Genomic DNA, 14,964 nt, shown 5'->3' with positions numbered 1-14,964 from the left:
AAAAGAGCAATTTGCCTTTGCGTGAAAGAAAGTAGCTCTTTAATGGTAATGTGACTGTTTATTTCTATGTATTTATTTGGTTGCCTACACCTTGGCTGGTGGCTGCATAGTTTACATCCTCTGGATCTCTCGTCAGCCCTATACTTTATCTCTCTTCAGGCGGTGACTGCATCACTACCCACAGCGCTGGTCGGGATCTCTACACCTCGTTCTGGATATGGCTGTGTGTCCACTACACTGCTCTGGATTTCTTATCGCAATGTTGCTCTGGATCTGTGACCACAGCACTGGTCGGGATATCTACTTACAATTCTCCATTTGTAGACAGCCGCACTCTGCATTTGTGTGTGCATATGAATGTGTGTCCATAGCACTGTTATAGGCTACTTATAGTTTTGCTTTGGATTGGTGCACACAGCAGTGTTCTGGAGCCCTCATCACAGTGTTGATCTGGATCTGTGCCCACAGCACTGTTGTTGATCTCTTATCACAGTGTTGCTATGGCTCTGTGCCCAAAACACTGTTTTGGATGTCTTGTCACAGTGTTGTTATGGATCTGTGCCCACAACAGTGTTCTGGAGCCCTCATCACAGAGTTGATCTGGATCTGTGCCCACAGCACTGTTTTGCATCTCTTATCACAGTGTTGCTTTGGATCTGTGCCCACAGCACTGTTTTGCATCTCTTATCAGTGTTGCTTTGGATCTGTGCCCACAGCACTGTTCTGTGTATCTTATCACAGGGTTGCTTTGGATCTGTGAACACAGCACTGTTTTGGATCTCTTATCACAGTGTTGCTCTGGATCTGAGCCCACAGCACTGTTTTGGATCTCTTATCACAGTGTTGCTATGGATCTGTGCCCACACCACTGTTTTGTGTATCTTATCACAGGGTTTCTCTGGATCCGTTGAAACAACACTGTTCTGAATCTTTCATCACAGTTGGGCTCTGGATCAATTCCCACGGCACTGTTTGAGATCTCACACCACGATGAAGCGCTGGATCTCTGCTAATAGCCCTGTTGCAGAACATTTCATGAACTCTTGCTCTGGAGGAGCTTAAAGTGGATACAGAAGCTCACCCTTGGCAATGGTGCAGTTACACACTAACAATGAGGTAATCCAAAATGAGCTAAGTATGAGAATCTTGGAACAGAGTTCTGCTTCCTTTGCAGGTGAGCAATGTAGCCAGAGGGTGGCCATAATGCAAACCCCGGTACCACGAGGGCAGGGGTCTAAAACCTTCGGCTCTTCAGCTGTTTTGTACTACAACTCCCATGAACCCTCACTATTGAGTACATTGGCTAGGGCTGATGGGAGTTACAGTCCAAAACATCTGGAGAGCGAAAGGTTGCAGACCTCTGCACAAGCGGATGATGTACATTCACTGGGTCTAAATTTTAGGATAAACAACGCTTCCATTTGTTTAAGTTGGAAAGGACATGCTAAAATGGCTATATCCCGCTGCGGACAGACTATTGGGAGTTCCCTCTCATCTTTAAGGCTATTGATAAGGGAGAAGTACTGGGCTAACCACATAAACATAAGTGCCACGCATTGCCGCACACTTACCTAAGATGGACAGAGGAGCCTACAAGGCCCTGGGATGGGCCTACTTATTCCAATCTGTAACCCCCTGACAGGTTCGCCAGATCATCGGAGCCTGGCTCACACCTCACTTTGGACTTTGCTGGACCACGCTCCCCTCCACAGCTATCAAGGAGAAATAGACTGCCCCTGTCTCTCCTGTTATCTAGCTCAGCCTAGGGCGTGGAACATCTTTCCCGTTGAGCAAGGCCTGCCTTTTGTGCGTTCTTGCTGCAGTGGCATAGCTTTGGTAACCCTACGCATCACCTCTGACGGAAATATCAGATATATATGCATTCTTAGGCATGCCATCACATGTGTGCAAATGTCAGCATGTGTGTGAGCAGCAGTGACACCTCGTTTGCTGTGTCAGGTTTACTTCATGATTGAAACCAGAGCACAGGCAAAAGAATCCTTACCCCCTGGCACTCCCGCGCTGTACATGGCGCACACTGCCATGCCATATATGTTGAAAACTTAATACATGTGACAACATACATGTCAGCCTGATAGAGAGACTCATCAATATTCATATTTTCAAAATGTGAAGTATCAAGTTTCCTAGATGTTACTGTGGAAGGGAGAACTAATCTCAAATTAATATCCTGTCTCTTTCTATGAAAGCGGGTCACCCTCCCACCCCCACATCACCTTCAACATCATGGGTCACTAGTCCATACAACAAAGGGCAAGACACCATGTGCCCCCTAATTTCCTCTTTTGGGCTGCGTGCTGGTTGTAAGTAGACTCTAGGCGCCTCATTTCTGCATGGTAAAAGCATGTGTTTGGTTGAATGCCCCCTATTTTAAAAATAGCAATGATGTGTCGGTACTGCATGAGCCATTCAAGGAGTAGGGTAAATAGAAAGTACCCCATAGGGTAAATAATCTGTATTCCTTCATGCCCCCAGCTTGGGTTATTTACCTCATTGAGTGTCATGATTAGTCAGTATTTGGAAAAAAGCGTTTTTTTACCATTACCACCATAATCATAAAAGGGCCTTATTGGTGCCATAATCCCCCGAGGGGCCTAACTCCAGAATCTATCAGGGTCACATCAGCTTTGATAAGTTTTGGTTCACCACCGCTCTTTAACGTGTAAACAGGAAAACCATGATCAAGTATGTCCTATTCTGCGCTGTTGCTAAGAATACATGCTTTCTTTTAATACATTGCACATCATGATATATCAGATATATATGCACCAACACATCATTGTCATTAAAAGGTGCATATCCCACAAAAAGATCAAAATTACTTTACTGCACTCATTTCTAGTTATCATCCGGATATGCATTACTTTACATACGGGATCCGGATATGCATTACTTTACATACGAGATCCGGGTATGCATTACTTTGCATAGGAGATCCGGATATGCATTCCTTTACATAGGAGATCCGGATATGCATTCCTTCACATACGGGATCCGGGTATGCATTGCTTTACATAGGAGATACGGATATGCATTACTTTACATACGGGATCCGGATATGCATTACTTTACATACGAGATCCGGGTATGCATTACTTTACATAGGAGATCCAGATATGCATTACTTTACATAGGAGATCCGGGTATGCACTGCTTTACATAGGAGATACGGATATGCATTACTTTACATAGGAGATCCGGATATGCATTCCTTCACATACGAGATCCGGGTATGCATTGCTTTACATAGGAGATACGGATATGCATTACTTTGCAGATGTCAGATGGCACAGAATAGAGAAAGATGTGGAAAGTGGCTTAGCGTGGGTGCAGATAAAGGAAGAAGGGTTGGGTAGACTTAAGGGGACCATACTGTAGAAACGTTCCTCAAAAGTCAAAGTTTTTTTTACCTTTTATTGGACTCAGTGAAAATATTATGCCAAGGTGGCAAAATGTAAAAAGGTTTTCGTTAAAATGACCAATAAAAACACATTAATGAGCACAGTGATATGTTCTGCACTGTGTATTTTTTGTTGCTCATTTTACTGTGTAACCACCATCTGATGAAGAAGTCTATGGGACCTCGAAAGCTTATGCATTTTTCTATCTAAGAATAGTAATTTCAGTTTGTTCAGTAAAAGGTATCACAATTTGGGTTATGTGTGAGTTTAAAATCGGACTAGCAAGGCGTGAAACATTTTGTTTGCACATTGGTGTGTCTGGACTTTGTACTGGGGCAAATGAAAATGCCCTCATGAAAATAGGTACATTTCCAGTCCATTTCTGCATTTGCGGAATTGTGGTCTTGCACAGCACTGGTGCAAAGCTGCAGTAATGCCGGTCTCAGTGGAACTTTTTGCTGAATTCCTGGGCATGTAAATCCCCACATGGTTTCAAATTGTGTTGAGAATCTTATCATTTCTTGTCAATTTGCCTACTTTTGTAAAAAAAAAAGGTCTATATGTGTCACAGCAAGATAAGATCTTCCAATTCGAACTTAATTGAAGGATTTTTGATTTCTCAATTTGCATAAGAATCCCTTCTTTGGCACGCAGCAATGCTATTAATAGCCTTCTAGCTCAGGCGCATTCCTCTTCTGGATTTTGGTGGCAGCCCTCACTAACCAAATGCCTTTCCAATTAGCCATCCTCCCCTACTCCTAAACTGACGATCTTGGACCTGGAGTTTAGCTCTTCGACATTCATTGCATAGTAACTACTGAGTTTATGGTCCATGTCTTCTCACGTGATCTGCTCTTCCTTCTTTGACTATTATCTTCTTATTACATGGCCTGCGGTAGCGGCCATGTTGTTATGGTTAAGTTGCTAAACCCATAGGAAGGGCACTTTGTTCGGAGGCTTATAACTCCGCTCCCCCTGGATGAATCCTCATCAAACTTTGCAAAAAAAAGTATATGGCCCACTCTAAATTTTTATGCAAAGTTTGGTGAGGTTTGGTTAAGGGGGGGCAAAGTTATAGGAGGGGTCCCAAAATTTCTTTTTAGACATAATGGGAAAAAACATTGCTCACGCCTGCAGCCCAAACCGCTAGACGGATTTTAACCAAATTTGTGGCAGGAGCGGCGTCTTGGTCCCGAAAGCGTGCTTGTTTAAAATTTGGTGTAAATCCATCCAGTAGTTTTTTTTTTTAAACAACCAAAACGTAAGGCAAACAAATTAGTGATATCCATGTCCGTTTTGCGGACACACTTCCCTGTTTGCTCCGCGGACAGGACACCGATTGGCTAATAGACTTGCGTCATGTCCACAGACATATAACGTGTTTGCTGATTGGTTGGCGTGAAGCGTGAGGTGCATCAGATTTTTGGAAAACAACATTTTTTCACTGAATTTTATAGGTCTTTAGTAGCGCCACTTACCCATAACGTCCCATTAACAACGTTTTTTCATTGAATTTGCTAGGTTTTTATTAGTGCAACTTAACCATAACGTCCCCTTAACAAAGTTTGTTCATTGAATTTCATAGGTTTTTATGAGTCCAACTTAACCATTACATCCCTTTAACAAAGTTTTTTCAGTGAATCTATAGATAATGTTCTTACGGTTTAACATCTCTTGCTTTAAATATCACTACACTCAAATTAGCCAGGCTGGATCTGGTGTTGCAGGATCATAATGTTGAAGAGCCTTGTTCTTGGGAGCCAATTTGGCCAATCAGTATGTATTGAAGCAATGCTCCACTTTGTGATGATGTAGGGATCGAACATAAGATGTTCCTTCCTTATGGATAGTTTACCTGTTATCCATTTTCAGGCAGCTCTTTATTTGCTATTTCTTCATCTATTCTCCTGGATATCTCTGGTTTCTCTGTGCTATTAGTTTTGACTATTAGGTGGTGCTGAAAGGGCTACCTATAAAGCCCAAACTATTGTCATTATTTTAAATAGTCTAAATTCTTAAAAACAACGTTTGGGGGGCTGTTAACGCTAGGTATGGTCCCATTAACATCACATATAACAACCCCAATAGCTCCTTCTCTTTCCATTCTGGCCCTGTAAGGCAGCTGGGCGCCTTAGCAACGCAATAAAGTCACCAACACTATGTGTCCTTCGTTCGTTGCTTATCTGGTACCATTGTCTAATGGCAGCCATGATGTCCCGCTCTCTCTAAATACCTCTTGTTCTTTTGGTCCCCCTCGTCTTATTTTGCAGTGATCTGAGAGAAACTGCTTTATTATTTCTCTATGGGGCCCAGATGGGGCTAAGAGGCAGCGAGGACCCATACGCTCAAAGGCGCATCCCATGGGAGTGCACAAGGAAGCCTCTCCATCTTGCAACACTGTACAGCTTTCACAAAATAATATAGAGTCCCACGAAGCTACCCCACTCTTACAGACAGGGGCGGGGACACATGAAGTATATATTCAGTCTGGGTCTACTAGACATTACTAGGTAGAACCATGGCGTCAGAAACAGTTTTAAGACATTTATTTCATAAAGCAAGATAAAAACACTAAAAATAGGATATGACGCAGAATACAAAACTCGACATGGGTCAGCCTTGTTGGAACTCATAAGTGAGAAGGCTGAAACATGTCGAGTTTTGTATTATGCTAGTATTTTTATCTTGCTTTATGAAATAAATGTGTTAAACCAGTTTCTGACCCCATGGTTCTACCTATTAATGTCTAGTAGACCCACACTGAATATACTACAGTTGTCCCTGTCCTTGTGTGTAAGAGTGGGGTAGCTTTGTGGGACTTGCCCTCACCCGCAAGCCCCCCATAAACAAAAAAGAGGACCCTGTGCTCAAATAGCATCTAAAACTGGTGACAAGTGAGATGAGCTGGGATGGTAGCCATTGGTGTAGCGGGGGGCCCCGCAGTCCACGCAGGGCAGGGGGCCCTGCCGACCCCGTGTCCAGGGGGTCCCCGCCTCAGCCCTCACTCCGACTAAAATCATGTCTAGGGCATGCAGCTCAAAGAGAGGGGCATGGCATCCTGGGAGATATTGTTATTATGATTTCCCAGGGGCTGTTCATATAAGAAAGCCAATTACAGTAATCAATGCTATCATTCAAAACAATGATTTTCGGGGAATTGGGATGGATTCAAGTTATATTAGTACATCTGAGAAAACATCTGAGTTCATATTTAAATAATAGAAGCAGCGAGTATGTATCATGATTTTATACATACAAATAATTAATTTTGATAAATTGAAGGCTTAAAGAGTTGCTTTCACAGACTCACACTGCTTGCCCATGGCAGAGCTAAGATCAAATCGGGTTGATTGAGCCCTTCTTTCTATTTGCTTAGCTGAGATATACCCAAACTGTTTTCAAAATAATTGACAAAAAAAGAGCAAAAAGTCCCTTAAATCGAAAATTCGGTGGGTAGATAAAAAAAGGTGGAAAAATATAGATAGGTAGACTGAGAAGGGACGGATGGAGAAGATGGGGAGGTGGAAAAAGTGAGGTAGTACAGGAGAACCCTCCCACCCTAAGAAGGGGCAGGAGGAGGGGCAATTCGGTAGAAATCTAGACCAAGGGGATGGGAACAATGCACTCAGATTCCTATTATCAAGGCAGTCAGCACCACTTATTAGATGCCATTAATCTAAAATCAGCAAAGAGCTGGCTGGCACAATGCCAACACTGATCTCTGTCAATACTTACTGGCAATCCAGGCTCTCCTATTCCAGGGGGGCCGTTTGGCCCTGGTCTTCCGGTGAAACCGATGTCCCCCTGAAATTAAAGAAGCGCTTTTTTATTTGTTGTAACCATCGTAGAATCCTTATGTGATAAAGGGATTGCGCCAATGAAATGTCATACTTTTTACTCAGTAGGAAGTCTCTACTAATAGTAGTGCGCTGCATGGGGTGGGCACATTGCCCAGGTAATGAGCGCATAATTACAGTGAAGGAGGACTTTCACGCCTGCAGTTTGTAGGAGGGCAAAACCCAACCCCGTTGCTTGCTTTGTTGCAGCGTGTAGACCTCTGGACACCAGCGATGTGGTGGTATCATGCCCCGCGCAGGTCCAACACCACTACATAGCTCCCAATGGCTGGGCGGCGGTATCTAGAACTATGGTGACGGAACCAGCCATTCATAGACATGAGATGCTGCAGAGAGTGCCCTCCTCCCTTCTGTTGGAAAGAGGGCGGCTGGCCAGAGACTAGCTGCAGGCTATTTTCTAACATGGACTTCATTCCCCACCTGCCACAGTGCCATCACTGCTCCAAAAGTCAGGCCTATACATACAATTAGGGAGAGTGGACACACGGTCTGAGGCCTGCATTACACAGCATGCAGCATGTTTTGTACACACACACACACACAGACCTGGAAAGTGGGTATCTCAGTGAACTTGACTTTCTTTGTTTTTGATACCACTGAGGCTACCTTCATGGAGAATGCCCCTCTAATAGAAGTAAAGCCACCCACTTACAATTCGACTTGCCTGCCAGCCACTCCCTACAGTAAAGTGGATCAGAAACCTGCATCCATCGTGTGCCAAATACTTGGATACCATAGACATGGCACTCGACTGAGCCTCCTCATTCATGTCCAACCCCTTTCAGCAATTCAGAATTGAGGATGTCACACCATTAGCGGGAACTTTCCCTCGCGTGCTCCATAGGGTCAGCGAGGGGTTCAGCATCCACACCCTCCCTGCTCCCTAATATGTACACAGGCCTTGTTGCAGAACCCACTGAATATCACAATGGATACTGAAGCTTCCCACCTCATTTACAAGCCCAACCTCATCAACAGATAAAGATGGACAACCTCATTCAATAGGGAAGCAGCTTGCCAGATATGTGGGTTTAAGGAATGTCAGAAAGTGTCACCTGCATGGACGGGCCTTCAGCTACTTCCAGACAGCCAGTAGAATTTGCGTCAAGGTACTGCGTCTACCACAGAACGCCTCGGGCCATCAAGGAAGCTGGAGAAGCCACTCTCCTGACACCCGTGCTCTGCTTCCTGTGCCGTGGAGGCTACCGCTAAACAGCAGAGATTACATTACAGAGACCTTGAGCAAAGCTCAAAAGGGCGACAATTCTAGCCCTACCTTGCCTCCAAATCTTCTAAAAGCAGAGGATAGTGAATGGAATTCTGCAACTCCTTGAAAATTGATGTTTCTAAATGGAATAAGTAGAGTTTGGATCCCTCTCCTTCTTCCTGGAATGGTCCCACGTGCAGTTGGTGCCCTAGTCCTATCTCTTCTTGTGCCACGCCTATCACGCAGCTGCGTGCTCCTGGGCAGCTTCAGACCAAAGATACATACAAAGGGATTCAGCCACTCGCGCTTTAACTCTGCGGGCAGGAAGAATCTAGCAGTGATGATGCGCTTCATCAGAAGACTTCTCTAGCAACCAACCGTTAAGACTGCTGCTGAAATGGCCATGAAAAATGTACAGCCACCATGGAAAGTTTTTTTTTAATTAAGCAATCTTGTGCTGGAGGTGCTTAGGCCAACCCCAACAAACATTTGGACAAAAGTATGGTATACTACCCAAAGGCACAATCGTGATAAGATGACTCAAGCTTTAAGAAGGATAGCCATCTATTCTAAATGGTGGCACAATGACGCATCGAGCTGTCTACAGGGCGTGATTACACCCCTCCTTCTCTCAGCTTAAAAGAAGCACCTCCGAGGCCCGAATCTAATCAGACCCCCCCCCTGTCAGGACTGACTGAGCATGTGGGAAACCTGCCCAGCGGCTACATGAAGAGTGGATCCATGTTCACGCTAACCAGGGGCGTTGGAAAAGACCTGTGGGCTACGGTAATGTCGGGACGGTCGGGACTCGGGGCTAGCTAGCCTTTTGGGTGTAGCCCCTGAGCTTCTATCCAGGGCTACAACCAAAAGGCTATAGCCCCCTCACCCCTTCCCAGCAACGCCTCTGAAGGTAACCTAGGTCTTTAACGCGGGACTACTTTTTTTAATTTAGGCATTGACTATTATTTTCTATTGCAGGGATGTTCTCGCAGTTGTGTTTACCTTCGGTCCGGGGAACCCTGTTCCCGTCTCCCCAGTCAGTCCCGGAGGGCCGGCAAGTCCACGTTCACCCTGAAAAGATGAAGAATGCTTGTTAAAACAGTCTAGAAATGGCAGATTCTAAACTGGACAATGGGGCTCAGAGGAGCCATACATACGCCCAATGCACTTTAAAAATAATCTACAGTGATGTACATTTAATGAAACGGAACATAATCATTTATTTTCCATGAAGATGGCCACGCATATATTTATTTATTTGAGTGACACCCTCATTAAAAAGCCACATACAGGACATGGCAAGCAGCCAGCTTGCGCTCTACGGGTCCTATTCTGAACATAGGTGCAGTTGCCCTTCAGCCAGTCAATGGACTTTACAGCCGCGAGCGCCTTTGGACTTGAATTGCGGACCGGGCCATTGTTCAGGAGTCTTTATTGCCCAGTCAGCAAGGAAGCTTGTAGCATGCAGCACACAAAAACACAACTTCAAGGCGTTCGCATATTCTACTCGTTTGCTGCTGTTTTGCCAAAGTCAATGACTGCGTGGTAATTTACTTCGACAAAATGATGTACATTTTCCCCAAAGAGTTTTCAGCTTCAGGGGTCATAGTGTAAGGCAGCGGCTTCTTAGAAATGTTTTTTGTTATGGTCTTTCCTGAGATATGGTTATAACAATAGTCATCGTTTTCCTCGTGTACATGGCCTCCCTTGCTTGTGGCGTGCCCATGTGCAAGCTTGGTAAATAATGAAGTCCACGCTGGGCAATGGCAAGAAAGGGCAATGCATTGGTGAGGAAAAACGAAAGGGAACACCATCTTTTCTAATGTGGCCGAAAGCTGGAGAAGCCAACTTGGCCAAACATAGTCCCATGAAATGGTGGATTGTGGGTTCATGTGAGAACGCGGCTGTGTTCAGTTTGTTGTTTTGTCCTGTGGAGCACTCACCCAATCAGATCTTTGGCTCATCCTTACCTGACAGCATCAAAAACACCCGATTGGTGGAATACTCCTGTCACTCCATTCATAACACTACCTCTGATCCCTTCTGCCTCCTAAAGTCCCCAAACTTCCACCTACACAATAATCAGGGATGCTGCAATTGGGCTATCGCCCCAAGCTTTTGGGCTATTTTGGGGCCACTTTTTGCCTAAGAGAAGACATCTGTAATTACTCAGGAGAAAGGTAAAGGGTAAAGGCATGCAGTGGAGGTCTACGGTTGGTGGACGGTCAGTGGATAGAGCTGCAATAGGCAGAGATGCCTGTAAACAGAGCGGGCTGTTCTGCAGCATCACAGCTTCCAGGGCTGACTCCTGCTGGTATAGGGCGGCCTCCTGCATCCATTAATCCACTACCTCCCGGCAGAGCCCACTGAGAAATGCAGATGGAAACTTTCTATTTTGGGGGCAGTGCTTCTCAGTGGAGACACATTCACAGTGTTGGGAGTGGTAGGGGGTCTATTACTTCATAAATTAATATACTGATGCAGCTGGAATGTGCTCTTTTTAAAAGTTCGACTACAGTGTTGCCAACAATTATCTACAGCGTTTACATTCATAGAGTATTATGAAAGTGCAGGTTCTCAAATTGCTCCATATCAGATGGATTGGCTAATTCAGTTCAATTGGCTTTTGCTTTGCATTCTAGGACGTGTAGTGTTTTATTTATAATTGTTCCAAAAAGCAAATAGAGAGCATGAAAGGATTGGTTACCCACACCTGAAGTGGGGCACCTCGAGCGCTGAGACCATGTCATTTCTATTTGATCCCCCTTAGGAATAAAGTGGAGCTTCTAGTTTTCTAAAATAATGATGCTGGATATTTGGGTTGGCTTCAGAGACAATACTTCATGCATGCTGTGTACATTCAATGTCGTGTTTAAATGTGTAACGTTGTGCTCCCTGTGTCTTATCCAGGGAAGAACAAGTCATGCTCATAACATTTATTCTGATTGGTGGACATATTTTGGGGTAAATTTGGGCTGATTTTTGTGTCCACTTGGGCTATAAATAGCTTTCTATTTCTGGCATCCTTTTAAGTAATTGTGTCGTGTAGTTAAGGAGGCAATGATTGCAGGTAAATCAATACTTAATTTGAAGATGTATGTTACATGTCCCCTCAATAAATGCACAGACAAGGAGGTGTTATGTGGTGCACCTTGTTTTATTTCTTTGTGCGTGTAATCTCCCGTGCCCAGCATTGTCCTGACCCACTCCTGTAGTTCCTGTAATCCCTTTTATTCCCTGGACCACTGCCCTAAATCTGTCTTTTCCCACATAACGATGTGGGTACAATGGTAGAGCCAGAATGGGATCTGGGGGCTGACCCCTTCCCTCGTTTCTGAACTTGGTTACAGAATATACTTGAGCAATGACATTGATGCTGGTGTCCCCTCCATAAGCGGAGTGATGCCGAGCACACGGGCTGCTCGACGCTGGTTGGGCCCGCACAAAGGTCTGGCTTTTGCTGCCAGCCCATCGTTGGAGTCCCCTCCATGAGCAGAGTGATGCCAAGCGCACGGGCTGATAGACGCTGGTCGGGCCTGCACAAAGGTATGGCTTTTGCTGTCAGCCCATCGCTGGAGTCCCCTCCATGAGCGGAGTGGTGCCAAGCGCACGGGCTGCTAGACGCTGGTCGGGCCCGCACAAAGGTATGGCTTTTGCTGCCAGCCCATCGCTGGAGTCCCCTCCATGAGCGGAGTGATGCCAAGCGCACGTGCTGCTGGAGGCTGGTCGGGCCCGCACAAAGGTATGGCTTTTGCTGCCAGCCCATCGCTGGAGTCCCTTCCATGAGCGGAGTGGTGCCAAGCTCACGGGCTGCTAGACGCTGGTCAGGCCCGCACAAAGGTATGGCTTTTGCTGCCAGCCCATCACTGGAGTCCCCTCCATGAGCGGAGTGGTGCCAAGCGCACGGGCTGCTAGACGCTGGTCGGGCCCGCACAAAGGTATGGCTTTTGCTGCCAGCCCATCGCTGGTGTCCCCTCCATGAGAGGAGTGGTGCCAAGCGCACGGGCTGCTAGACGCTGGTCGGGCCCGCACAAAGGTATGGCTTTTGCTGCCAGCCCATCGCTGGAGTCCCCTCCATGAGCGGAGTGGTGCCAAGCGCACGGGCTGCTGGACCCTGGTCAAGCCCGCCCAAGAGTATGGCTTTTGCTGCAAGGCCATTGCTGGAGTCCCCTCCATGAGCGGAGTGGTGCCAAGCTCACAGGCTGCTAGCCCGGGGTTTGACCCGCACAAGGGTATGGCTTTTGCTGCCAGGCCATCGCTGGAGTCCCCTCCATGAGAGGAGTAGTGCCAAACGCACAGGCTGCTGGACCCAGGTCGGACCCACACAAGAGTATGGCTTTTGCTGCCAGGCCATCGCCGGAGTCCCCTCCATGAGTGGAGTGGTGTCAAGCTCACGGGCTGCTGGACCCTGGTCGGGCCCGTGCAAGGGTATGGCTTTTGCTGCCAGGCCATCACCGGAGTCCCCTCCATGAGCGGAGTGGTGCCAAGCGCACGGGCTGCCAGACCCTGGTCGGGCACGCACAAGGGTATGGCTTTTGCTGCCAGGCCATCGCCGGGGTCCCCTCCATGAGCGTAGTGGTGCCAAGCTCACGGGCTGCTGGACCCTGGTTGGGCCCGCCCAAGGGTATGGCTTTTGCTGCCAGGCCATCGCCGGAGTCCCCTCCATGAGCGGAGTGGTGCCAAGGGCACGGGCTGCTGGACCCTGGTCGGGCCCACCCAAGGTTATGCCTTTTGCTGCGAGCCATCGCCGGAGTCCCCTCCATGAGCGGAGTGGTGTCAAGTACACGGGCTGCTGGACCCTGGTCGGGCCCGCCCAAGGGTATGGCTTTTGCTGCCAGGCCATCGCCGGAGTCCCCTCCATGAGAGGAGTGGTGGCAAGCATACGGGCTGCTGGACCCTGGTAGGGCCCGCCCAAGGGTATGGCTTTTGCTGCCAGCCCATCGCCGGAGTCCCCTCCATGAGCGGAGTGGTGCCAAGCTCACAGGCTGCTGGACCCTGGTCGGGCCCGCCCAAGGGTATGGCTTTTGCTGCCAGCCCATCGCTGGAGTCCCTTCCATGAGCGGAGTGGTGCCAAGCTCACGGGCTGCTAGACGCTGGTTGGGCCCGCACAAAGGTATGGCTTTTGCTGCCAGCCCATCGCTGGAGTCCCCTCCATGAGCGGAGTGGTGCCAAGCGCACGGGCTGCTAGACGCTGGTCGGGCCCGCACAAAGGTATGGCTTTTGCTGCCAGCCCATCGCTGGAGTCCCCTCCATGAGCGGAGTGGTGCCAAGCGCATGGGCTGCTGGACCCTGGTCAAGCCCGCCCAAGAGTATGGCTTTTGCTGCAAGGCCATTGCTGGAGTCCCCTCCATGAGCGGAGTGGTGCCAAGCTCACAGGCTGCTAGACTCGGGTTGGACCCGCACAAGGGTATGGCTTTTGCTGCCAGGCCATCGCTGGAGTCCCCTGCATGAGCGGAGTAGTGCCAAACACACAGGCTGCTGGACCCAGGTCGGACCCGCACAAGAGTATGGCTTTTGCTGCCAGGCCATCGCCGGAGTCCCCTCCATGAGTGGAGTGGTGCCAAGCTCACGGGCTGCTGGACCCTGGTTGGGCCCGCACAAGGGTATGGCTTTTGCTGCCAGGCCATCGCCGGAGTCCCCTCCATGAGCGGAGTGGTGCCAAGGGCACGGGCTGCTGGACCCTGGTCGGGCCCACCCAAGGTTATGCCTTTTGCTGCCAGCCATCGCCGGAGACCCCTCCATGAGCGGAGTGGTGTCAAGTACACGGGCTGCTGGACCCTGGTCGGGCCCGCCCAAGGGTATGGCTTTTGCTGCCAGGCCATCGCTGGAGTCCCCTCCATGAGAGGAGTGGTGCCAAGCGTACAGGCTGCTGGACCCTGGTAGGGCCCGCCCAAGGGTATGGCTTTTGCTGCCAGCCCATCGCCGGAGTCCCCTCCATGAGCGGAGTGGTGCCAAGCTCAAAGGCTGCTGGACCCTGGTCGGGCCCGCCCAATGGTATGGCTTTTGCTGCCAGGCCATCGCTGGAGTCCCCTCCATGAGGGGAGTGGTGCCAAACGCACGGGCTGCTGGACCCTGGTAGGGCCCGCCCAAGGGTATGGCTTTTGCTGCCAGGCCATCGCTGGAGCCCCCTCCATGAGGGGAGTGGTGCCAAACGCACGGGCTGCCAGACCCTGGTCGGGCACGCACAAGGGTATGGCTTTTGCTGCCAGGCCATCGCCGGGGTCCCCTCCATGAGCGTAGTGGTGCCAAGCTCACGGGCTGCTGGACCCTGCTCGGGCCTGCCCAAGGGTATGGCTTTTGCTGCCAGGCCATCGCCGGAGTCCCCTCCATGAGCGGAGTGGTGCCAAGGGCACGGGCTGCTGGACCCTTGTCGGGCCCACCCAAGGTTATGCCTTTTGCTGCGAGCCATCGCCGGAGTCCCCTCCATGAGCGGAGTGGTGTCAAGTACACGGGCTGCTGGACCCTGGTCGGGCCCGCC

At 48.7% G+C, this 14,964-nt stretch overlaps 1 protein-coding gene across 1 annotated transcript in view; it reads right to left on the bottom strand.

Annotated features, from left to right (window-relative positions):
- Positions 1-14,964, bottom strand: part of LOC138488828 (collagen alpha-1(XXVIII) chain-like) — a 324,042-nt gene that overhangs the window by 213,751 nt on the left and 95,327 nt on the right. Inside the window, exons 12-13 of the mRNA XM_069616159.1 lie at positions 9,489-9,557; positions 7,158-7,226 (exon numbers count right to left, since the gene is read on the bottom strand). Coding sequence (XP_069472260.1) covers positions 7,158-7,226; positions 9,489-9,557 — 138 coding nt within the window. The remainder of the gene's footprint in view (positions 1-7,157; positions 7,227-9,488; positions 9,558-14,964) is intronic.

The sequence above is a fragment of the Ambystoma mexicanum genome, chromosome 9, assembly GCF_040938575.1.
Source record: "Ambystoma mexicanum isolate Mex_15411 chromosome 9, UKY_AmexF1_1, whole genome shotgun sequence".
In the NCBI taxonomy this organism is placed as follows: Eukaryota; Metazoa; Chordata; class Amphibia; order Caudata; family Ambystomatidae; genus Ambystoma; species Ambystoma mexicanum.
This window is presented reverse-complemented; position numbering and strand designations above follow the sequence as displayed.